Source organism: Lynx rufus, unplaced genomic scaffold (assembly GCF_022079265.1).
Source record: "Lynx rufus isolate CCGP_SWC_20201006 ecotype Redwood Valley unplaced genomic scaffold, mLynRuf1.p SCAF_5, whole genome shotgun sequence".
In the NCBI taxonomy this organism is placed as follows: Eukaryota; Metazoa; Chordata; class Mammalia; order Carnivora; family Felidae; genus Lynx; species Lynx rufus.
Genome location: NW_025814867.1, coordinates 129860117 through 129887349, shown reverse-complemented (window position 1 = coordinate 129887349; position 27233 = coordinate 129860117). Strand labels below are relative to the sequence as shown.

At 35.1% G+C, this 27233-nt stretch overlaps 1 protein-coding gene across 1 annotated transcript in view; it reads left to right on the top strand.

Annotated features, from left to right (window-relative positions):
- The first annotated feature begins 2879 nt into the window (after window positions 1-2879).
- Window positions 2880-27233, top strand: part of LIPI (lipase I) — a 56179-nt gene continuing 31825 nt past the window's right edge. Inside the window, exons 1-6 of the mRNA XM_047100359.1 lie at window positions 2880-3191; window positions 5632-5740; window positions 8005-8106; window positions 13019-13123; window positions 14093-14260; window positions 16005-16109. Coding sequence (XP_046956315.1) covers window positions 2880-3191; window positions 5632-5740; window positions 8005-8106; window positions 13019-13123; window positions 14093-14260; window positions 16005-16109 — 901 coding nt within the window. The remainder of the gene's footprint in view (window positions 3192-5631; window positions 5741-8004; window positions 8107-13018; window positions 13124-14092; window positions 14261-16004; window positions 16110-27233) is intronic.

The window sequence follows — 27233 nt, the reverse complement described above, 5'->3', positions numbered from 1 at the left end:
TAACATGGATTTTCTGCCTTGATGTTTTTAGGATATTTTTCTCTTTCATCAAAACCCAAACCAGTTTCTAGGAAGTCTCTTGATGAGTCTAATTAACTGATTTTCTCTAGATTGTGTTGAGTCTTTCAGTTTGCACACCCTGGTGTGCAATTATTTCCTTAGTTATTGTAACTGCTACCCTCTCCCTCTCCAATTATTTCCCATTCCAGGAAAACGATGATTTTTAACTTGAATCATCATTTCCTGTCCCCTATCTTTGTTTCTCCTCCTAATTGAAATCTTTCTTCCTTCATTTCTTACTGTCAGGTGGGTGTTCCATGTTTTCTCATGTGTAACGTGAATTTTTATCCTGCAATTGCATTTTTTTCTTTCCTTGAATTGCAGTATCTCATTATTCCACTTTTAATTTTGTCCTATTATTTTTTTTTACCTCAATAAATTTTCTCTTAATGGCCTCCTGTTTTTTGAGACATGATTTTTTTGTACTGTAATGAGAGTGCTATAGAATTTTCTGCAGTTACTTCAACATTTGGCAATAGATAATAGATTTCTCTGTAGATTGTTTCAGGTTTTTCTGTCCCTTACTTTATCACAGGGGTCCTGTTTATTCCTCATTATTCATTCCAGGGCCAGGTAAAATCTACACTGGTTTGGAGTGGACCAGCAGTGTGGATATATTGATTGCATATGGTCCTCTCAGAGTTTCAGCTGATGGAAACATTTCAGATGGTGGAAAAATGGATGTACACAATTCCCTATGCAATTAGTATAGTGTAGCAAGCAGTGATATTGCACTGTGATTTGATTTATTTCTCCTTTCCACTTCCTCATTCTCTAGGACTTAGAACAAATGAAGTTTGTTTCAAACTTTTTCACTTGTCTGAGTATCTCTTAGCTGTTAACCTGGGAATTAATTGTGGTTCTTGCTTTTCCTTCACTCCCTTCCTCCTTCATCTTCTGAATAATTGTGACAGTATCACATATATACTCTCTGAACTAGAAGGTAGATTGTAATTAGTGCATATTATTATGGATTTATCAAACATCTATTATACGTCTATAGTTTTAAATATATATAACATATATATATATATATATATATATATATATATATATATAAAATATGTATGTAGCTTACTTAATCACATTATTGTTTCTGGACACTTAAATCGCTTCTATTTCTCCAGTGCTAAAATAATATACATTAGTTGATTTTATATGTTTAAATGACTATTTTCTTGGGATAAGTTTTAGAAGTAGAATTACTGACATGAAGTATATTAATGATTTTGTGAATTTTTGATATATGCTGGCAAATTGTTTCCCAAATCTTTTAACAAGTAAAACTTCCAGAAACAGTACAATCATATGCTCTCATAAAAAAAAATTGAGAGGTGCCTGGGTGGCTCAGTCAGTTGATCAGACTCTTGATTTTGGCTCAGGTCATAGATCCCAGGGTCCTGATATCAGCCCCCTGTTGGGCTCCACGCTGAGTGTGAAGCCAGCTTAAGAGTCTCTCTGTCTCTCCCTCTGCCCCTTTCTCCCACTCACATGCTCTCTCTCTTTTTAGAAATAAAAAAAATGGGATTACATGCTTACTTTGAAAGAAATTACAATTCTGAGAACCTATGAAAAAGAAATTAAAAAAGCAGCCATTGTTTTACTGCCTAGCTATGATTCTTGCTATTGATTTGGCTTAGATATTTTATTTTCTTCCCTACTTCCTTGTAGGATAGATGGATGGATAGATAGGTAGGTAGGTACATAAGGTAGATAGATAGGCAGACATATAGGATCCATGCATTGATAAAAATACTATAAGATGACAGGGTGCCTGGGTGGCTAAGTTGGTTAAGTGTCTGACTCTTGATTTTAACTCAGATCATGATCTCATGGTTTGTGTGTTCAAGCCCAACATCAGGCTCTGTGCTGACAGTATGGGCCCTGCTTAAGATTCTCTTTGTTTCTTTTTCTCTCTATGTCTCTGTTCCACTTGTCCTCTTGTCCCCTCAACATGAATAAATAAACTTAAAAAAAGTAGAAAATACTAAATGATGATATTTAAGTTGTTTTAAATTTTTGTACAATTATGCATAAACCTGTTATTAATGTCTTATATTTAATACAAATTGTTTATTTCATTAATATAAATCCTAGAAGGAAAGTGAGGAAGAATACATATTTTTAAGATTATGAATATGTACCACATAATTTCAATTTCAAAAGGAAAGGATGTTATACCAATTTATACTCTTAGCATTCATTTATATAATTACGTGTCAAATTTACCTTCACAAGTATTAAGTATTAATATGATTTTCTTCATTTTCTTTAATTTGATAGGAAGAAACTTATACCATATTGTTTTGATTTTTTATTTGATCATTAATTAGATAAAGTATATTTTTGAATGATTATTACTCACATGTAAGTATTCTTCTGCAGAATTTCTTTTAAACCTCACAATTTATGTACTTTTACTGGTGTGAATAATACTTTCGTTACTAACAATATTAATGATTTTAGTCACACCATTGCTGTTTTGTACAGATAAAAAATAATTGTTTTAACCAACCATATTTCTTTCTATATTTTATTTTAAAATTTTGAATGCTTCTTGTTCAAAAAGTCTTTATATAATCAACAAATTAATCATTGTAGTTGCTCAGGATATTATGTTGAAATACTAGTGAAATAAAATCCTTCCCACCCTTCAAGTTCAAATCTGTTCTTTTTAACAGTAATAAGAATTGTATCAAATACTATCCCAGTACTCAGCTTAACTGAATTTTTTTTCAATTTCAGAGAATAAAAGACCATGCCTTGAATTCTCTCAGCTAAACATATTGCATTCCATCAAAGATTTGTTTTCTCCCCAAATGGACATTGTTTTGATGATGTATACAAGAAACAATCCTTCCTGTGCTGAGCCACTGTTTGAGCAGAATAACTCACTTAATGTTAATTTCAATACAAGCAAGAAAACAGTCTGGATTATTCATGGATACAGACCAATGGGCTCCACTCCTAAATGGCTTCAGAACTTTCTAAAGGTTTTGTTGAATCACGAGGATCTGAATGTAATTGTAGTAGACTGGAACCGGGGTGCTACAACTTTAATTTACAACAGAGCAGTTAAAAACATCAGAAAAGTTGCTGCTACTTTGGGTACATACATTCAGATTCTTTTGGTAAGAATTTTATATATTATGTATGTTATACAATATACAGTGTTTTATGCAATACCACGGAGTGGTAGTAAGATAAATACTTTTTTTTCTATAAGCATTAAGAATTATTGCTTTTATGTGCTACCATTTGCAGCCATCTTTTCTTTGTGGAAATGGATAAATGCCATACGTAGATGTGTACTGTCTTATTTTTAGAAGAAATGTCTTAAAGACTTAGTTATTACATTTTGTCTTAAAAATCTTTTAAGATTTTTGGGGGCACCTGGTGGCTCAGTCAGTTAAGTGACTCTTAGTTTCAGTTCAGGTCATTATTTCACTGTTTGTGGCTTCGAGCCCCACATTAGGCTCTGTGCTGGCAGTGCAGAGCCTGCTTAAGATTCTGTCTTTCCCTCTCTCTCTGCCCGTCCCCTGCTCACATGCGTGCATGCCTGCACGTGCTCTCTCTCTCTCAAAATAAATAAACTTAAAACAATCTTTTAAAATTTTTATCCTTTTGTAACTTTACCTATACTGACTTGAGGTTAAGGTAGTGAGTCTCTGTGCACCAAGGAGATAAACTATATAATCATTAAGTTCTTTTCTAAGGTATGGCTAATATGTTTATAGTTAATTGAGTGTGAATTGGTAAAAGTGAGGGAAAAACATCTTAAAAAGTTGCATACTTCTGCCAATCTTCAAGACCAGTCTTAATACCATTTAGATTTGTCCAGCATTTAGGTCCAGGGTTGGGACGAGTCTAACAAATTGAGGCTAATTTGGGCTTATCAGGAATTTACATCTACATTTACTATGTCAACCCATATAGCGATCAGTGTCTATTCTAGAGAGAGATGTGGTGGTGATGAGCGCTTGAGAGAAAGAAAGGTAATTTCTGGGGCATTCATGGGCTTGAAATCTGTTTTGAGTTGTGCTCAACTCAACTTGCTCAGTTGTGCTTGGGAGACTCTCTTAAAACTAAGCAGGCATAACTGATCCAAGAAGCAGTTACATATAATGGTTAGGAGTCAGACTGGAGGAGTTCAAAGATCAAATCAACCTGTTATCCTCTGTGTGACTCTGACCAATTGTTTAATCTCTCTGCCTCATTTATTTATCTATATATTTGAGATAATCAAACTTTATGACAATATTTTATATAAGTATAAAATGACATTAATTCTTAACCAGGACCTGGCATAAAATAATCTGAGTAAAAATCAGGATCAGTATAATTTATACATCCCCAAGTTCGGACAAAACCAAACCATCTCTCTATAGAGAGACAGAGGAGGTGATTGATTCACCTGTTCTTATCGCCTGTAAACTACATAACTGATTTTTGCTTATAGAAGTGGTCTTTTCTCTAATAAACATGTACTTCAAAGTGTTGGAAATATGATTATTAAATATAGAAATTTAGAAAAAGGCTTTATATTAAGGAAAAAAATGAAAAGATTAATAACACTAAAGTTGAGAGCAATACCCCTTCAGGTTTCTGGGCATTGCTCTGAGAAATTTGAAGAAAATTAACCTGTGGCTGGAAAGCCTGGGTCTAGTTTCTCATTGGCAGTAAATGTTCCACATCTTTCTCCAAGCCATCAAATGTGTCAGTCTGCTGAATGGACCACAACCTGCTTTCTGAGAGTGTGGTGGGAGAAACTTTCCCTCCTTGTTAGCTCCCTAGTGGCCCTCCAGGGCTAAGACTCTAAGAAGTGCTCAAAACTTGGGCTTGGAAGATCAGATTCCATCACTCTCCAGCTTGTGGATTTGGGAAATCACTTAAAATCCATGAGTCTCATTTTATCATCTCCGAAATGAGAATTATAATTCACACTGTTCCAGTCTTCCTAGGGATTTTGACACAATCTGATCAGATAAAACAATGAGGCAGATTAGTATATATTTTGGAGTTAAATAGGCCTGGACTTGAAGTCCATCTTTTTCCCTTACAGTAATAAGTATATTTGGCTTTGGGCAACTCATTATCAAACTATTCATTCAACACTTAATATGTGCTGTTAATAACTTTGGGCAATAGGATAAAAATAAATAACTCGTAGGACTAATGTGAATATGAGATTTACAAAACACTTATTCAAGTTAATGGAATATGATAGTTATAAAACACTTATTCAAGTTAAGTACCTGTTAATGTCTATTACTATTATTACAAAATTATTTATTAATTAATATATTATTTTGCATATACTATTTTAGATAATAGATAACAAAGGTTTTTAAAAGCTTAATGTTATTACTAAAAATATATTGAGAAAAATCAGATATCTTATGGAAAAAGTTGAACAACAATATGTTGTTTTGAAATTATAAAATCCCATTCTCTATCTCCCAGAAATGTATTAAACCAGAAAAAAAAATAGTGAATACTATAATATTGATGCACAAGGCATAATTTGTGATTTCTGAAATGAAAATCATAACACTTCATTTTCAATTGCAGAACCATGGAGCGACTCTTGATAATTTTCATTTCATAGGTATGAGCTTAGGGGCTCATGTTAGTGGATTTGTTGGAAAGATATTTCAAGGTCAACTTGGAAGAATTACAGGTAAAATATTTTTGATAAAATTAGTGTTTTAGCATAATTTTAACCATGAGAAATTACTTTATTTACAAGTTAACAGCCACAATAGTTAAACAGTAAAAATGATGCACATTATTTTTTTCTGTATTATATTCAATGCTCGCCTTTGTTTTAGTTAGATTCTAAAGTCTTCTTTCTTGTTTAGTTCTAAGCAGTGTTGAAGTGCTCATATAGAACTGGGAGGAAGATCAATTTCTGCAGATCCATGTGAATTTTAAGAACCTATTATTGTAATAATCCAGAGAAAAGCTTGACTCATTAAATATAAAACTTTTTTGTTTTTTTATATTAAATATAATTTATTGTCAAATGGGTTTCCATACAACACCCAGTGCTCATCCCAACAGGTGCCCTCCTCAATGCCCACCACCCACTTTCCCCCTCTCTTCCACACCCCATCAACCCTCAGTTTGTTCTTAGTATTTAGGAGTCTCTTATGGTTTGCCTCCTTCCCTCTGTAACTTTTTTTTTATAAAACTTTTTTCATGTATTAACTAAATATATACCCATGTATTTAATTTTCATAAACTTTAACATATTTCAGTTCTTTTAAAAATTTTACTTGAACATCAGAAGAGAGAATCAGGAGTTGACAACCAGGCTTGAGGGAGTCTAGATCCTGATTCCTCTCATATTTTCCTTCACAGAGTTCCTGCATGCAGAAAGTTTAGTAGCCAAATAATGCTGATGTGGATTTTCATGCTTCCTTTTGGGAATGGTGGTGATTTTAGAACCAGAAAGTTAGTATCCTTCCCCAACCAATTTAGCTTAAAAAAAAAAGGTTTATTATTATTATTAGAGAGAGAGAGAGAGAGAGAGAGAGAGAGAGAGAAAGCACGAGAAGAAGGGCAGAGAGAAAGGGAGACTGAGAATCCCAAGCAGGTTCCACACTGTCAGTGTGGAAACCAAACCATGACCTGAGCTGAAATCAAGAGTCAGACACCTAGGTGCCCTATAGTCAGGTTACTCAAGTGCCCTATAGTTGTTTTTTTAAAACAATTATTGAGATATGTGTCTGTAGAAGATTTATAATGATTTTGAGTGTTAATAAAAGTAGTAGAGTATTAAGTTGAAGCAAAGGGGGAGGGGAGAGGTGAATAAATTGCATAAGTAAGAGCTTTACAAACTTTAAGTATACCTTTCTTACTTTGATCAGTTTTAATAATATCCCTGTTATACAGATACGAAAACAGGTTAACTGAATGAATGTAGGAAGGTCAAAAGTTCTTAACAGCTAAGCCAGGATTTATGCAAAGCTTTCTAGCAACCAAATCCTATTTCTCTTTCAACCATCACAGTCCTACTTTATGTTAAAGTGTGTTTATTCATATATTAGTCCAGTTTGAATGGCTCCACATGTCAAGCAATCATCAGGGTTTAAAATTCCAGCAAGTGTAGTAGTTCTACATCAGAATTATTTATGAAAAGAGAAGTTTCTGCCTCATTCAGTCAAGTGGAATAAATACACTAGGGAAAATAGAAGGGCTTGGGATGAGCAACATTATATTTTAGTTTAAAAAATCTCTTTTTTGAGATGAGTGTATCTCCCATTGCACAGATGTTCTCAAGGTGTTGAATTTTACCTCTTTGCCCCTTTTTGACAGTTGCCAGTAGGTCATGAGCCTAGAATTTCTATGTAGAATTTCACATGCACCAGAAATAATATCTATATTCCATGGAAATTTTAATACATTTTTCTTTTCTTGTGTGTATATGGGAAGCTTTTGGTGGAAAATAAATGATAACATAATAATAATTATGTTTTATACCCCACCACAAATTGTATTTGGCACTTAAAATTCATTTTAGAACTGCAGATAGATCTGGGATGAACTAGTAAGGCATGAAGTTCAAGATAGGACCAGGCTATTACTCATTCCCCTTCCCCTCCAGGAAAAGTAGTAGTTACTTATTAACTATAAAAATACTACCAGTTTATCTCTAAGTACTTCTTAAAAATGCTAAAAAAAAACCTACAATATTTTGTTGAGGCATTTCTAGTGTGGCTTAACACTAGATTGTTGGTAAACTCGGAAGATTGGTATAAATTATTCAGATAATGAAGATATTTGCTATTCATCCAATTTCATTTATATTTAGATTAGTTTTTAGACAAGTTTAAAGCTGTATAGACTTATGTTTATAATATAATAATGCAAACATATGATCTAATAAACACTATAGTAGAAGTTGATTAATTGATTGATAGTTTCTTTCTTGAATTTCAGGTCTTGACCCAGCTGGGCCAAAGTTCTCTGGACAGCCATGTGATCTCAGATTAGATTACACTGATGCAAAGTTTGTGGATGTCATCCATTCTGATATCAATGGTAACAATGTAGGATTTATTGCTTAATTACTTGAAAATGAAAAGGAGATGTAGACATTGGGATGCAGAGAACATAAAAGGAGGAAGATTAGTGGATAAAGTGATGATGAGTCTGTAATTATAAAATGATTATGTTTCCCACAAGTGGTATTTCTTGGAGTTAGTGATATCCTATGGTGTTAACATGGCACTTTTTGCCTTCAATTTACCTCCTTCAGGTTTAAGACCTGTCCTATCATCCTAAAAAGCGGAAATTTGATTAAAAAATACTTCATCTTGTTCATGCTATTGACAATTTTGATCTGATCACAAATTTTCCCATGCTTAATGTTCCTGATGTATTTAGGTTACCATTCTCCACTCATTTTCTTGCTGTGATATCTATCAACTAGAAATGAAAACAGCATTTCAGGCACAGATAAAGAATACCTTCCCCTAAAGGTAGAGAAATAATTTCTCTATTGTTTTTAATTATCTTCCTGAAAATGTCAAATATGCTATTGATAGTTTGGTCCAGAATGCTTTGGACAGGCACTTTCAAGGAATAAGTTAGATGTCCCTAAGCCCTTTTCTGATTTGGAATTGATGATACTAATATTTATTGAGCACTCCGTATATACTTCAGGCAGTGTTTTAAATGTTTTATGTGAATTAATTATGGCATTCTCCTAAGTTCCCATGAGATAAGTAAATGTTATCTCTTTTTTACTTATGGGGAAGCTAGAGTCAAAGTCACAAGGCCAGTAAGCAGCAGAGCCGCTTTCAAATTACAAAATTTCAATTTTTTGAAATTTCAAATTTCAAAATTTCAAAAAATTTGAAATCTTTTGATTCCAGAGCCTGCCTTCACCAGTTTCTTGCTCTGATTAGCTGATAATTTACATGTGTTGTCACTGTGGGCATGGGGAGGTTATGGTGCTACCATGGAGAAAGGAGGAAGTGATGCAAAGACTATTCTGATTCTCCTATTTCCTCAGGTTACTTTTCTCTTTGGTCCAGGTAATTTATTTGCTCCCATAGTCCTCTGAATTGACTTCATGGTGATCCATACCAGTGCCTTTGCAAGAGATACAAATGCTATAAATGCCATAGATGACAATTTCTCAATATCAATGCCTGGGCTAACCCTATATGGGTACAGTTTTGCTTCTAAAGTGGAATCTGAGTTCACCTATATCTCACAGGGAGTCAGTGCCTAAGGTTCACAGTTCTAGTGTGATACCTCAACCTCTCAAGTCTTCCTTATCTCTAGCTCTTATATCAGCTTAGCATTCCCACACATAGTACACCTACTGCCCAATTGCTCTGCAGTTCTTTGTCTGAGCTCTTCTTTCTGAAATCCCAACTTCAGCTCTGCCTATAGCCTTGGAATTAGCTCTTCCTACTTTTTATTTTATTTTTTTTTTGGATTTTCCTAATAAACTGTTTTATATTGTCTTTCATTCTCAACATCTTTTGATGACCCAACCTATCAGATCTAACTTACCACTAAATGCCACATTGTTTTGGCACCTTTGGTTGATCTTTTCATGACCATCACAAATGAGGGACACAGAATTTTGATGTTGCATATCCACCTGTCTCAAGGAATTTCTGAATGAGATATTTGGGGTCAGTACATATCTGACAGATTAATTCTTCCTTGAATACTATTCAGAGTGCATCTTTTACTTACCAATAGGTTTTGTCCTTATTCAGTTGTATATGTTAAAAAATCTATGTCGCCTTCCAAAATTGTGAATTAGGTAATTTGGGCTAATATTCCTGCTGGGATATCAGGGAAAACTTAACCAGTCCAACATCTAGAAAAATTCTAGAAGTGAACTGGCGATTTGGAGTCACTTTTCTCATAGTAGGTTCTCTGATGCAGAGGTATAAGAAATATTTTTGAAACCCATACATGAAGCTTGTAAAACATCTCATTTTTATCTTCTTTCCATGAAATGAAGGAAATATAGAATGCTTAAATTTTATATATCACTCTCCATGTTAATATATTCTTTGAGAGAAAAAATAGAACAAAGAGAGAAGACACAATATCAATAATAAACAGGAGATAGTGTTACAGATGCTACAGGTATTAAAATGACTGTATTATGATATAATGAACAATATTATGCAGAAATGAAAATATATGATTATATGGTATGATATATAAAATAGAAAAATTTTATGAAGAAGAAAAAGCATTTACCAAACTAACAAATTAAGAGAGAAAATTTGGTTCTATAATTATTAATGAAATAGAAACTGTAATTTAAAAATTACCAAGGTGCCTGGGTGGCTCAGTCAGTTAAGCATCTGACTTCGGATCAGGTCACGATCTCGTAGTTCATGAGTTAGAGCCCCACATCAGGTTCTGTGCTGACAGCTCAGAACCTGGAGCCTGCTTCAGATTCTGTGTCTCCCTCTCTCTCTGCCCCTCCCCCATTCACACACTCTCTCTCTCTCTCTGTCTCACAAAAAATAAATAAATGTTTAAAAAAATTAAAAAGTAAAAAAAAATGTAGGAAACTGTTTAAAACCTTTTTAAAAAGCCTTCATAAATTTAATGTCAAAACTTGAGACAGACATTACAGAAAAGAAAATTTGTGGACATTTTCTATTATAACCATGGATACAAAAATTCTACATAAATCATCACACTAGTAAACCAATTCAGCAACATATAAAAATGGATAATGAATCATACCCAATTTGGATTATTATAAAAAAGCAAGTTTATAATAAAAGCATACACAAAAGGATACATGAATATGAGTCAATTTTTATATGGGAAAATATAAATTGTAATGTTTTGGGAGGCATCCTTAGAAGCTAAAGATTAGCAAAAAAATTATTTTATTAAAAGATAGTTATTACTATTGTAGGAAAAGGAGAAGCTGGTGATTAGATAAGAACACTGTAGGGGTTTCCAGGTGCTATATGTTGACATTGGTGTGGTAGCTAATTGGCTATTTCCCTGATAGTAATTAATCCACAGAAGAATCCATTTATGTTTTCTTCATATATGTATTATAAACTATAATAAAAAGAAAATTTAAAAAGCGATATATGCTTTTCCTATACTTCCTCAAATGAAGGAAATGAATGACCTAAATGACCAAACTGCTCATCTTCCTCCATCTGATAAAGGGAAAATGACATCAAGGGCTGTTTGTTAAGTTAATATAAATGTCTTTTGCTTCTCTTTGATCCCTGAGGAGTCTTCTTGGCTTGATTCTACTTTAGTAGAAGATTGGAGAAAATGATGGCTCCAACATGGAACCCCTATTCTTGGAACTCCATGTTGAGTTCAGACATAAGGAAATTAAAGGTCTCCAAAATCATTGGCCTTTTTGTTTTTTGGGGCCATATTTAGGAAATTGCAGGCAGTTGATGGAATATAAAGAGGCTATCAAACCCTCACCACTGTTACAGTCAAATCACACTTATGCTTCCCAATTCTAACGAGTTCCAATGAATTCACCCAAATTTTTCTTTGCTGGGGTGCCTAGGTGGCTCTGTTGGTTAAGCATCCGACTTCGGCTCAGGGCATGATCTTGCGGTTCATGAGCTCTGTGTGGACAGCTAAAACCCTGGAGCCTGCTTAGGGAGCCTGCTTCAGATTTGGTGTCTCCCTGTCTCTCTCTGTCCCTCCCCCACTCACATCGTCTGTCTGTCTCTGTCTCTCTCAGATATAAATAAACATTAAAAGAAGGAAAAAAAAAAGAAAAAAAATTGTTCTTTGCCTTTCCTTACACACTGAATCCCCTCCCCGATATTGCACATGCCCAGTGTTCTTATGCTCTGGTAATAAATAACTCACTAACGGTTATCTTGTTCTGTTACATACTAGAACTAAATCATGTTGCTGCATCTTAATGCTGACTGTCAGCCGCAAGTATTTACTTTGTTATATAAATCTATTGCCAATCACTTTTAAGAGTTTATTATGCTGTAGGAAATTTGTAGTCCCTAAGCCAAAGCCCAGCAGGCTTACTTGGCAGCAAGATTTTCATTTCTAATCATAGTCCTGAGTATTCTGAACTTGTTACCCTCTTTCATTCCTATGACTTCTCCAAGTTATAGATCCCATATTGGTAATCATGGACTCAGAATTTGTAATTCTCCAGTGCCTTGAGGATCTACAAATACACAAAAGCCCTTAAATCATAGCTACAGGTTTATGTCACTCTGGCCCAGTTTGTTCCAGCTGAAGCAGCATATTTAGATTTTTCCAGTTAGTGAATCTAGTACCAAGTCTTAGGCCTTATTATCCAGGGTACAAGCAAATCATCACACTGGCTTAAAAGGTCCTGTATGACTTGGCTTCATTCTTTCCAGTGCTCCCTCATCCTCGTTGTACTCCAGCTAGCCTGGCTTCTTTGAATACTTTAGGTACGCTCACATAGTTTTCTGCTTGGCTCACTGTCTTACATCTTTCACATTTTGTGTGACTCTACCTCCTCAATGGGCATTTCCCTAACCAAACTGTTTGAAAGAGCAACCTGCCACTCTCACTAGGCACTAACTGTACTCTTGTTCTACTTGTGTTTTCTCTACAGCCCTTACTATTATCTGGCATACTATATTCTTACTTGTTTTATTAAATTAAATTAAATTAAATTAATTAAAATTTAATTTCCACCAAAAAAAAAAAGGATTTTTTTCTCTCTTTTTCTTTTTTACTTGCATATTCATAGCACAAAGAACTGTGATGAGCATAGTAAATCGGTGACTGATAAATATGTTAAATTAATGACATAATTTTCATGAGGAGTTAATTTGAGGCATTAAAATGCATCTTTTTAAAAATAGCATGTATTTTATTTTCCATTCAAACTGTAGGAGTCACTTTCAATGGAATTTATAGGAGATGCTATTTGTACAAGTGTTGCTGACCTGATTATGTTCACTTTGTGATTCTCCAGTGCTTTTCTTCTCAGGTTTAGGCATTAATGAACCTTTGGGACATATAGATTTTTATGCAAATGGAGGAAAAAAGCAACCTGGCTGTCCCAAATCCATTTTTTCAGGTATACCAATAATATTTTTGAATGAATTACAGATGATTCAGAATGATGAAAGAAAATCAGTTTACTTTTTTTCCCTCTTAATCTATGGGCAAGATTTTTATCACTGTTGCTCATGATTAATGAGAGTCATTGGTGAAAAATGGTTTAATTGGATTTTTATTGGTTCATAAAGTTGACCAGTAGATATACCATTTGGTCATGATGAAACCTATTACATTAGTTTCAACAGTTGTATTTCATTATTTTAAACATTAGGAGAAATTCTGAGTTATTGAAGAAGCAATCTGGTCAAAGTATCACATAACATGAGTTTGGTTCCAGGACTTAATCTTTACCATCACTATAGTATTGTACAAACACAGATTCATAATCTCTTGCACTTGGTTGTTACATAAATAGCCAAACAGCTGCTCCAGGTGTGGAGTTTGGCTCAGTTCAGAGCCATAGGAAGCATCTACAGTGACACCTGTCAAGTAACATATGGCCAAAGCCCACTGTAGCTAGAGAAGTTTGATCAAAGGTTATAAGGATGTGAGAAGTTGAGGAAAGAAAGGGACATAATGAAGTTCTAATGTTACCTGGTTTCATAATCCTCTCTGACATTAAATAGAAATATTAGGGGTGAGGGGTTAGAAGAGAACCATGTGTACATAGCCATTAAGTGTTGTGGCACTGTGTTTGTAGTGTGTCAGATTATTGAAATTAAACACATTTTTCCCCTGTGGTAATTATTACTTTAGAAAAATGTCTTTTAAATCTCCTGTAAAAGCATACTGAATTTACATTTTCAATGGTACTACCTCTAGCTGCTTGAGATAAAACGGCACATTGTGGTCAGGCAACATTTCAATATTCACAAGTGCATGGTATTGAGTAGAACTTAACCTTTAATTTTTTCTCTAATTTGCTTGAACTTGGTTTAATACATCTGCAGTTCTTTTGCTTGTTTTTTGTTTTTTAACACTTAAGGCGTTGCATTTATTAAATGCAGTCACCAGAGAGCCGTTTACTTGTTCATGGCATCTTTGGAAACAACCTGCAATTTTATTTCATTTCCTTGTCCTTCATACAAAGATTTCCATGCTGGTTCATGTGTGGACTGTGACGACTTCAAGGAAAAATCATGTCCTAGGCTAGGTAAGTGAGATTGGTATGATGACTATAAGATTTTATGGAAAATGAATAACATAATTGTTAGTATTTTTTGCTGGAAGCTTTTTATTTACTTATGAACATGTTAGCATTTTATGGAAAAATTGCCTGTGGAACAACCAGACACAAGAGTTTATTTCCTACTAAGTATTTTATAAGGTATTTAGTGAGAGAAGTTTAATCAACTGCCTTTCTATGCTCAGTGTAGTATACAGATCTGGTGGTCTCATGAGGATCTTTGTTCTTGCTTTGCAGAGGACTGTCACTATTTATCATCCATGCATATTTCCATTAAAGAAAGAGACTGCTTGTTTGCTTGCTTTCTTTCTTTCTTTCTTTCTTTCTTTCTTTCTTTCTTTCTTTTGAGAGTTGTGCATTCTTAGTGGCATTGAGGGTTTTTATTTTTATGGAAAGTTTTAGGAGCAAGTGGAGAGGTGTAAACCATTGTTAGCTTTTCATTTGCTATTAGCAAGTAGACATGAATCATACATGGTTCACACCTTCCAAACTGATAAAACTTGGCAAGAGCGGTTAAGTATTCCAACTTTCGATAACTACAGCCTGCTGGTGGGAAATTATAGAGAAAAATGAATCCACATAAAAATAGAACGTAAGAGCTGGAAAGAATCTCAGAGGTTGTTTGTTCAGGATTTTCCAAAGACATTACCAACCCCCAGTCATGTTATGAGCATGTAAACATCTGATCAGTGTCATGATCAGGATCTGCCAGAAATGTTTCCAGAGCCAAAGGGGCTCTATTAAATGGGAAGCAATTACAAAGGCTGAATTAAAAAGCTTCCTGCAGTTTTCTTCAGCAGGAGGTTTATACTAACATGCATAGAGAATTGCTAGGAGAGACAGGCAATATGCAGGCTTTGTCAGACTTATTTTCTTGTAGACCTCTTCTGTCCAGAAAACATCCTGTGGGATTCCTTTTCTTCAGACCTCATGTTAGGGATTGCTTTTCTGGTTTCATTGCTCTTCCATATAAATGAGAAAATTGTGACCCAGTGTGAGCATAAGTATTGTGTAAGGACACAAGTGAGAGCTAGAGTTAAAATCCTTAATTCTCAGTTCAGTGTTCTTTCTACCTTGTTCACATTTCAAATTCAGAGGTAGAAAGTGGAAAGAGACAAATACATAAAGTGGGAAGCATTTTCAATATGTATATGTGTGTGATAATATTTCAAATTTAGTAATAATGTATATATTGGAAATATACATATTATATACATAATATATAGTGTATATAGATGTTATCTACACTTCATGTATTATATATAATGTACAGACATATATACTGTATCTCTTTGAATGTGTATTTGTAGGAGAATTGGGGCGTGTACTCATGGAACTAAATTCTGTGTTTATTTTATCTAATAATTTTATTCTGCTATATTTACTAAAAAGACACAAATAAAATTCTTAATTTATGATATATTAGTAAAGACTGCTACAAATGGATTGTAGCCATATAGAGTATTCTAACCTCTGATAAGATTTCCAGGGAGTAGATTTGCTTGTGAATCTTTAATTTGAATTATCATGTAATTAAAATAAATATAATGTAAAATTATTTGAAAAGTCATTTTTAAGTGATAAAGATCCTGAACTATAGTTATAATAATTATTATAATACATTGATCCTTTAGTTCCTTTAGTGATTTGAAAGCTTTGTGTGCTATTTGCTTGAAGTCTAGTTTCTAATGTTTTCTTTCTCAAATCTCAGGTTATCAAGCTGAGCTATGGAAAGATGTTTTAAAAGAAAGAAAAGGAAAAAGATTTCTCAGGACCGCTGTGTTTTTGGATACTACTGGCACAAAACCATTCTGCAGTAAGTTAACATTTTCAACAAATGAACAAATAATTAGTTTTATATACTAATTTATATATTCTCCAAAATGTTCTTTCTACCGACTCCGATTTCATCATGTAATCTCAAGGAATTCTGAAATTTGTTAGAGCCAAATTCAAATAAGGACTTGATATTTTAGATTGAATGAACATATGCTTTTGACAATATTTTCCCAAAGAAACAATAAAGTCTGTTTGTTCTTTTCCTCCAAATTTGCCTGATTATCCTTCCCACCTTTAGAGTTATGTCAACATATACCTGATTATAGAGTTCAAGACATCTGTCTACACTATTAATATCCTTTGGGAACTGAACCTAAACTATATAAATACAAAATGTATAAGTAAATAATAACCTCCCCTATATATTTAGAGACAAGAGAAAATTCAATGAACAAGAGAGAATCTCTTAGAAATATATTAAATAATTAGACTTATGAGGAGCTATTTTAAATTTTATTCTGTTTAAAGATGAAAAGCTGGTAGTTGTTTATAAATAAAGGTAAATCCTATTATAAGAAGAATCTTACGAGAAGTTTCAAGTCACTGCCATTGACTTTAGTTACTGATGGATAAGTACTTAAAATCGATTCTCGTATTTAAAAGTATTTTGGGGGCTCCTGAGTGGCTGTCAGTTAAGCATCCAACTTTGGCTCAGGTCATGATCTCGCAGTTTGTGAGTTTGAGCCCTGCCTTGGGCTCTGTGCTGACGGCTCAGAGCCTGGAGACTGCTTCAGATTCTGTGTCTCCCTCTCTTTCTCTCTCTGCCCCTCCCCTGCTCGCACTCTTTTTCTCTCTCTCTCTAAAAAATAAACAAACATTTAAAAAATAAATAAAAAATAAAAGTATTTTTAGGGCTGTTAGTGTTAATATTTTGCACACACAGTTGCTATCAATTTTAAGATATTGTAATTTTTTAAATATTTTAAAATAATTTTTAAAATATTAGTGTTATATTGTACCATTTGGAATTAGGCCTATTATTTAATTAAAATTTTTACTAAATTAAATTTAGATTCAAATGCAGATATAAGAAATACAGAGAGCTCCTGTGTACACTTTATCCAGTTTTCCTCAATGTTAATATTTTGCAACTTAGTATAATTATAATATAATATCACCACCAGGATATTCATATTTCCCCAGGCACTCCTCTGTGTCTGTGTGTGTGTGTAGTTCTGTACAATTTAATCATACGTTTAAGGCTAGTATCTGTCACTACAGTGAAGATCGTGAACAGTTCCATCACCACAAGGATCCTTTGGGTGATACTTTTATAACCACATATACCATCCTGTCCTGCTTTTCTAAAATTTTGTCATTTTGCTCTTAATGATAGAGAACAAACTGAGGGTTGATGGAGGGAGGTGCGTGTGGAATGGGCTAGGTGAGTGATGGGTATTAAGGAGGACACTTGTGATGAGCACTGGGTGTTGTATATAAGTAGTGAATCACTGAATTCTCCTGAAACCAATATTGCCCTGTATGTTAACTAACTAAAGTTTAAATTTAAAAAAAAGAAAAAAAAAAGAAGATACAATAAAAAATAAATAAAATTTTGTCATTTTGAAAATGTTATATAAAGGGACTCATTCAGTATGTGACCTTTTAATTGCCTCTTTTTTTTTTTTCACTCAGCTTCTCTGGAGGTTTATCCATCATTCCTTTTTATTGCTGAGTAGTATTCCATGGTATATATGTACTACAGCTGGTTTAATTGTTCATCTCTTGAAGGACACGAGGGATATTTTTAATTTTGGCTTTATGAATAAAGCTATGAACATTTATATACAAGTTTTTGTGTGAATTTAAGTTTTTATTTCTCCAAAGGCCTAAGAAATGCACTTTCTAGGTCAGAAGATAATTAACTTTATAAGAAATTGACCAAGTGTTTTTCAGAGTACTGTATCATTTTGCAATCCCCTCAGCAAAGTATGAGTTATCCAATTTCTCTGATTTCTTACTAATAATTGGTGTTGTCATTATTTAAAAAAAATTATTTATTCTAATAGGTGGATAGTGATGCCATATTGTGGTTTTAATTTTTGTTACCCTGATGGTTTATAATAATGAATATCTTTTCTGTATATCCTCTTTGGTGAAATGTGTGTTCATATCCTTTGCCTATTTCTTAACTGGATATTTTATTTTATTTTATTTTATTTTATTTTTTTTATTTATTTTTATTTTATTTTACATTATTTATTTTTTTTATATTTTACATCCAAATTAGTTAGCATATAGTGCAACAATGATTTCAGGAGTAGATTCCTTAGTGTCCCTTACCCATTTAACCCATCCCCCCTCCCACAACCCCTCCAATAACCCTCAGTTTGTTCTCCATATTTATGAGTCACTTCTGTTTTGTCCCCCTCCCTGTTTTTATATTATTTTTGTTTCCCTTCCCTTATGTTCATCTGTTTTGTCTCTTAAAGTCCTCATATGAGTGAAGTCATATGATATTTGTCTTTCTCTGACTAATTTCACTTAGCATAATACCCTCCAATTCCATCCACGTAGGTGCAAATGGCAAGATTTCATTCTTTTTAATGGCCGAGTAATACTCCATTGTGTATATGTATACCACTTCTTCTTTATCCATTCATCCACCCATCGATGGACATTTGGGCTCTTTCCATACTTTGGCTATTGTTGATAGTGCTGCTATAAACATGGGGTGCATGTGTCCCTCCGAAACAGCACACCTGTATCCCGTGGGTAAATGCCTAGTAGTGCAATTGCTGGGTCGTAGGGTAGGTCTATTTTTAGTTTTTTGAGGAACCTCCATACTGTTTCCCAGAGTGGCTGCACCAGCTTGCATTCCCACCAACAATGCAAAAGAGATCCTCTTCCTCTGCATCCTCGCCAACATCTGTTGTTGCCTGAGCTGTTAATGTTAGCCATTCTGACAGGTGTAAGGTGGTATATGATTGTGGTTTTTATTTGTATTTCCCTGATGATGAGTGATGTTGGGCATTTTTTCATGTGTCAGTTGGCCATCTGGATGTCTGCTTTGGAGAGGTGTCTATTCATGTCTTTTGCCCATTTCCTCACTGGATTATTTGTTTTTTGGGTGTTGAGTTTGATAAGTTCTTTATAGATTTTGGATACTAACCCCTTATCTGATATGTCGTTTGCAAATATCATCTCCCATCATGTCGGTTGCCTTTTAGTTTTGCTGATTGTTTCCTTTGCTGTGCAGAAGCTTTTATTTTGATGAGGTCCCAATAGTTCATTTTTGCTTTTGTTTCCCTTGCCTATGGAGACGTGTTGAGTAAGAAGTTGCTGCGGCCAAGGTCAGAAGGTTTTTTTCTGCTTTCTCCCTGAGGATTTTGATGGCTTCCTGTCTTACATTTAGGTCTTTCATCCATTTTGAGTTTATTTTTGTGTATGGTGTAAGAAAGTTGTACAGTTTCATTTTTCTGCATGTCGCTGTCCAGTTTTCCCAGCACCCCTTGAAGAGACTGTCTTTATTCTATTGGATATTCTTTTCTGCTTTGTCAAAGATTAGTTGTTCATACGTTTGTGGGTCCATTTCTTGGTTCTGTATTCTGATCCATTGATCTGAGTATCTGTTTTTGTGCCAGTACCATACTGTCTTCATGATTACAGCCTTGTAGTACAGCTTGAAGTCTGGGATTGTGAGGCCTTCTGCTTTGGTTTCCTTTTTCAAGATTGCTTTGGCTATTTGGGGTCTTTTCTGGTTCCATACAAATTTTAGGATTATTTGTTCTAGCTCTGTGAAGACTTCTGGTATTATTTAGATAGGGATTGCATTGAATATGTAGATTGTTTTGGGTAGTATCGACATTTTAACAATATTTGTTCTTCCTATCCAGGAGCATGGAATCTTTTTCCATTTTTTTTGTGTCTTCTTCAATTTCTTTCATAAGCTTTCTATAGCTTTCAGTGTATAGATTTTTCATCTCTTTGGTTAGATTTATTCCTAGGTATTTTATGGTAAATTTACAATTGTAAATGGGATCTATTCTTTGATTTCTCTTTCTGTTGCTTCATTGTTGGTGTATAGGAATGCATATGATTTCTGTGCATTGATTTTATATGCTGCAGTGTTGCTGAATTCATGAATCAGTTCTATGAGTTTTTGGTGGAATCTTTAGGGTTTTCCATATAGAGTATCATGTCATCTGCGAAGAGGGAAAGTTTGACCTCCTCCTGGCCGATTTGGATGCCTTTTATTTCTTTATGTTGTCTGATTGCAGAGGCTTCCAATACTATGTTGAATAACAGTGGTGAGAGTGGACATCCCCATCTTGTTCGTGACCTTAGGGGGACAGCTCTCAGTTTTTCCCCATTGAGGATGATAATAGCATTGGGTCATTCATATATGGCTTTTATGATCTCTAAGTATGCTCCTTCTATCCCTACTTTCTTGAGGGTTTTCATCGAGAAAGGATGCTGTATTTTGTCAAATGCTTTCTCTGCATCTATCGAGAGGATCATATGGTTCTTATCCTTTCTTTTATTGATGTGATCAATCACGTTAATTGTTTTGTGGATATTGAACCAGCCCTGCATCCCAGTTATAAATCCCACTTGGTTGTGGTGAATAATGTTTTTAATGTATTGTTGGAGTCGGTTGGTTAATATCTTGTTGAGGATTTTTGCATCCATGTTCATCAGGGAAATTGGTCTATAGTTCTGCTTTTTAGTGGGGTCTCTGTATGGTTTTGGAATCAAGGTAATGCTGGCTTCGTAGAAAGAGTTTGGAAGTTTTCCTTCCATTTCTATTTTTTGGAACAGCTTCAAGAGAATAGGTGTTAACTCTTCCTTAAATGTTTGGTAGAATTACGCTGTAAAGCCATCCAGCCCTGGACTCTTGTTTTTTGGCAGATTTTTTATTACTAATTCGATTTCCTTACTGGTTATGGTCTGTTCAAATTTTCTATTTCTTCCTGTTTCAGTTTTGGTAGTGTATATGTTTCTAGGAATTTGTCCATTTCTTCCAGATTGCCCATTTTATTGACATATAATTTCTCATAATATTCTCTTGTTATTGTTTTTATTTCTGCAGTGTTGGTTGTGATCTCTCCTCTTTCATTCTTGATTTCATTTATTTGGGTGATTTCCTTTTTCTTTTTGATCAGACTGGCTAGTGGTTTATCAATTTTGTTAATTCTTTTAAAGAATTAACATTGACCTGTTCTACTGTTTTTTTGGTTTCGTTAGCATTAGTTTCTGCTCTAATCTTTATTATTTCCTGTCTTCTGCTGGTTTTGGTTTTTATTTGCTGTTCTTTTTCCACTTCTTTAAGGCGTAAGGTTAGGTTGTGTATCTGAGATCTTCCTTCTTTAGAAAGGCCTGGACTGCCTTTGCTGCGTCTCAGAGATTTTGATTGTGGTGTTATCATTTTCATTGGCTTCCATATACTTTTTAATTTCCTTTTTAACTGCTTGGTTAGCCCATTCATTCTTTAGTAGGATGTTGTTCAGTCTTCAAGTATTTGTTACCTTTCCACATTTTTTCTTGTGGTTGATTCCGAGTTTCATAGCGTTATGGTCTGAAAATATGCATGGTATGATCTCGATCTTTTTATACTTGCTGAGGGCTGTTATGTCCTAGCATGTGGTCTATTCTGGAGAACGTTCCATGTGCACTGAAAAAGAATGTGTATTCTGCTGCTTTAGGATGAAATGCTCTGAATATATCTGTTAAGTCAATCTGGTCCAGTGTGTCATTCAAAGCCATTGTTTCCTTGTTGATTTTCTGATTAGATGATCTGTCCATTGCTGTGAGTGGGGTGTTGAAGTCTCCTACTATTATGGTATTACTATTGATGAGTTTCTTTATGTTTGTGATTAATTGATTTATATATTTGGGTGCTTTCACATTTGGCACATAAATGTTTATGATTGTTAGGTCCTCTTGGTGAATACATCCCTTGATTATGATACAATGCCCTTCTGCATTTCTTGATACAGTCTTTATTTTAAAGTCTAGATTGTCTGATACAAGTATGGCTACTCCAGCTTTCTTTTGTTGACTATAAACATGATAGATGGTTCTCCATCCCCTTATTTTCAATCGAAAGGTGTCTTTAGGTCTAAAGTGGGTCTCTTGTAAACAAATGGATCTTGTTTTCTTATTTATTCTGTTACCCTATGTAGTTTAATTGGAGCATTGAGTCCATTGACATTTAATGGGTTAGTACTGAAATATATGAATTTATTGCCATTATGATGCTTAGAGTTTCTGGTGGTGTTCTCTGGTCCTTTCTAATCTTTGTTGCTTTTGGTATTTATTTATTTATTTGTTTATTTATTTATAATTTAATCTTTTCTCCTCTCAGAGAGTTCCCCTTAAAATTTCTTGCAGGGCTGGTTTAGTGGTCACAAACTCCTTTAATTTTTGTTTGTCTGGGAAACTTTTTATCTCTCCTTCTATTTTGAATGACAGCCTTGCTGGTAAAGAATTCTTGGCTCCATATTTTTCTGATTCAACACATTAAATATATCCTACCACTCCTTTCTGGCCTGCTAAGTTTCTCTGGATAGGTCTGCTGCACACCTGATTGGTCTTCCCTTGTAGGTTAGGGAGTTTTTTCCCCTTGTTGCTTTCATGATTCTCTTCTTTCCTGAGTATTTTGTGGATTTGACTATGATGTGCTTTGCTGATGGTCGGTTTTTGTTGACTCTAATGGGGGTCCTCTGTGCTTACTGGATTGTGATGTCTGTATCTTTCCCCAGGTTAGGAAAGTTTTCTGCTATGTTTTGCTCACATAACCCTTCTACCCCTATTTCTCTCTCTTTCTTTTCTGGACCCCTATGATTCTGATGTTGTTCCTTTTTAATGAGTAACTGATTTCTCTAATTCTTAAATCATGCTCTTTTGCCTTAATGTCCCTCTTTTTTCTGCTTCATAATTCTCCATAATTTTGTCCTCTATATCGCTGATTCTCTGTTCTGCCTCATCCATCCTTGCCCCTGAGGCATCCACCCATGATTGCGGCTCAGGTGTAGCATTTTTTATTTCATCCTGACTAGTTTTTACTTCTTTTATCTCTGCAGAAAGGGATTCTAATCTATTTTGAACTCCAGCTAGTATTCTTATTATCATGATTCTGAATTCTGGTTCAGATATCTGGCTTGTATCTGTGTTGGTTAAATCCCTTGCTGTTGTTTCTTCGTGCTCTTTTCTTTTGGGGTGAATTCCTTCGTTTTGTCATTTTGAAGGGAGAAAAGGAATTAATGAGGTAGAAAAATTAAAATTAAAAAATATTAAAATTAAAAAATTAAAAACACACTCATACAAAAAATCGAATAAATGATGCTAGATCCTGGGTGTGTTTTGGTTTGGGTGTTGAAAGTGGTTTGATAGATTAGAGAAAAAAGGGGGAAACAAAGGAAATTGGGAATTTGAAAAAAATGAAAATACTGAAATAGACTAAAATGAAATGATGGAAGTAAAATGGAATTTGAAAAAAAATTACACAAAAGTAAAGAATATAGTAGAAAAAATTAAAGAAATATATTTTTAATAGAAATTAAAAATAAAAATAACTTTTTTCTCTTTCTGTATTCAAGAAAAAGAGGTGAAAAAAAGAAAAAAGAAAGAAAATTGAATAATTGGACCTGCTAACAGATTGAAATAGTACTTAAATTACTTCATTTTCCCCTGGAAGTCAGACTATGAAGCACTTTATAGTACATAAACTGAGCAAGCGGTGAGACTTGTGTTCTTGAAGAGCTTGGTCAGCCCAGTTGGTCGGGGCTTAGTGTAACGGCTCCCTTATCCGCTAGATGGCGCTGCTAGCCTACTGGGGTGGATTGTTGTGGCACTTGTAGGTGCATATGCGCATGTGTGGGAGCAGTAAAAATGGTGTCACCCAGCTACTCAGTCTCTAGTATTGGAACTCTTTTCTCCCTGATCAGCAATTGTGCACCCATCCTTCATCTTCAGCTTCTGTCCACTCGCCACTTCCACACCATTAGTGACCAGACCCCAGGCAGCACCTCCCTCCAGAGTTTTGTCTCAGATGCCGCTGCCTTCCCCATCCCCCCACTTCTGAGGTACTGTGGCTTTGACCTGCTCTGCCCCTCTGCGGAGGGTCTCACAGAGCAATAGTCGGGTGCCGGCCACACCCAGGAATGCTTGCGGGATCATGCTGCTGCCGATGCCCACTAACTGCGGCTGGGTGCTAGCCTGCCCCAGAAAAAGTTCGTGAGACAGTGTAGCAGCAGCACCTCAGGGGTATGGAAAATAATAACACACATCTGGCACCAGGCTTCACCCCCAATGACCCTGTTCCAGCACCAGTGAATGTGGCCCTTCTCTGGGGTCTGCTGGGCACAGGTGGCCTCACAGCCTCTACCAAACGTCCTTCCAGCAGTGGAACCGCTTCTCTCCAGCAGTGGAACCGCTTCTCCCCTTGTAGCCCGAGAACCTGTCGGACCCCGCTCTGCTCCTGGGGCTTCACCCTTTATACCAGACCACTGTCAGGTATTGAGATGCAGAGTTGCAGACTGTGATCCCCTTGTTTACAGTCTTAATGGAATTTAAACCCTCTCCTTTCTCCTTTCTCCCTTTTTAGTTCAGTCCCTACAGCTGTTTCCAATTTTCCACTTTCTCTCCAGCTGCTTTTAGGGAGGGGTGCTTTCCCCTTATTCTCCCCCACCATGTCCATCCTCTCTCTGCATGCAAAAGCTGTTCCCTGCCCTCCATGTTTTCTCTCTCCCCAAGTTCACCTCTCCATGCCACGTACCTGCTGAATTCTGTGGTTCAGGTTGTGTAGATTGTTGTGTTAATCCTCAGATTAGGTTTCTAGGTGTGCAGGATGGTTTAGTGTTGGTCTGGCTGTATTTCATGGATGTGAGACACACAAAAACCTTCCATGCTGTTTCACCATCTTGGCTCCTCCTCCCAGTTTTCTGAAGTTTAGTTTTGAGATGACATGGTGAGGATTTGTTTAGTATCCTGTTTACATTCACTCAGCTTCTTGAATCTTCATGTTAGTTTCCTTCACCAAATTTAGAAAGTCCTCAGCCATCAGCCATCATTTCTTTGAATACTCTTTCAGCCTCACTCTCCTTTCTCTCTTTTTGATATGATAACACAGAAATTACATCTTTTGTTTAGTCCCACAAGTGTCTGAGGCCCTGTTAATTTTTTCCCCCTCAATCTCTTTTCTCTACATTGCTGAGATTGAGTGCCAAATTGATCTGTCTTCAGATTCACTGATTTCTATCCTTAATCATCCACTCTACCGTCAGGCACATGCAATGAGTTATATATACATTACTGTAGTTTTTACTTATGTAATTTCTACTTTCTTTTCCAGTTTCTATTTTTTTGCTCAGATTTTTCTATTCATTTTTTTTCAAGAAACTGACTTTGAAGCATTTTTATAATGGCTTCTTTGAAATCCTTGTCAGATAATCCTAGCATCTGATTCATCTCAGTGTTGGCATCAATTGATTTCCTTTCTCACCAAAGTTGTGATTGTCTTTGTTCTTGGTATAATGGGCAATTTTCAATAATGTTTTGAGCATTTTGTCTATTATGTTGGAATTTGAGTCCTATTTAAATCTTTTATTTTGAGCAGGAAGCTATTGTTTAGATTTTAGCTTTATTCTGAGACTATGGCTTCTTAGATGTATAAAAGTTCAGGATTTTTATAGTTGCCTGGTGACTTCCTTCTTTTTTTCTTTGTACATAAAATTGCCTCCTGATTTTATCTGATTCTATCACAACAATGTGTCTCATAGACCCCTTGAATCTGTGTCTTTTTTTCCATCTTGAATATTATGTTCTATAGTATTTTATTCCACTTGTTGTTTAACAATTAGTATTTATTATGGATGCTATTACATCAAATACTCTATTTACCAGTTGTTTTTCTACATTTTATCTGGCCTTCTTCTCCCTCCCCTACTTCTTCCTTTTGGGTTTAACTTCTATATTACTGAGCTCCTTTACTTAGCATCATGCCTCCTGTGCATGGAAGCTGACATGCATCCTCTGTCTCCATGCTAAATCTAGTTCCCAGGTCCTGTAGGGATCCAGGGCTTCAGTCCTCCTTATGTTTTGCCTTTATTTTCTCTTCCTTTCTGCCTTATGATATTTTCCCTGCCTTCATCTGAGCTTGGTTTTGTATTTAATTTATGGATTGTACAGTCATCATTTCCATGTACTTGTAACATGAGATGGGCTTTTTCTGTGACATCTTAATATGTCACACTACCAGAAATCATCTGAGAGAGTCTGAACACCTACTTTTCCGGGTGAGGTGAGACAGTCTTTTGTCTGAAGCTGGGGAGTCACTTCAGAGTAAGAAGTGGTTCTTCAGTCTCTTGTGTTAGAATTTCTTGAGGTCCAGTGGTAAATAAATTATCTCATTTAAGGTAGTACTAAGTAAGCATCAGGCATAAAAGAAGAAGTTACTCTTGTCTGTTCGGTAGCAACATTTAACACCTAGCCTGCATGGTTTTACTACATGTATTTCTCACAAGATAATTTCATACATTCCATGTTCTGTTTTTATATGTTTTCTTCTAAGAAATAGTTCACAGTACAGGGACTGGTTTCTACCTCCCTTATATAAAGTATGATGGAGATGGACTGTACATTCTAGTCCATAAGTTACAATATCACAACAGGATTGGGATAGAACTAAAAGAATGGGTATTGCCTTACCCTGGATTGCAGCCAAATGTAGCCCACTTGGCTGTTATTAGTACTATGGAATGGGCATCTAAGCAATAATAGCATCGTGCTTGAAATATAGGAGGAAGAGTGGATATTGATGTTAGTTGGTAAAAGGGGTAGATGTAGTGCATACTTAAAAATATCGCTTTGATGTGAATTTAAATCCTCCCTCTGGGTATTTCCTGTCCAGATGTGTTAATATTTTCTCATCATAGAAATGAAAGTGTCTTAAACTTGCTTTCTTAGCTAATCTTCTGGCTCATGTTTGGAAGTGGTAGCAATGGGATCTTGAAGCAGTCTGTCCTGTGATTTTGGGGCAGTGTTTCTGGCTGAGCCTTGTTCTCTGGCCCTGAATGCTTGTTTGAGCTACATATTCCTTAATAAATTCTTCTGTGCTAAAAAAAAATCTCACAGGGAGTCAGAACTTTCTCTATAGTTC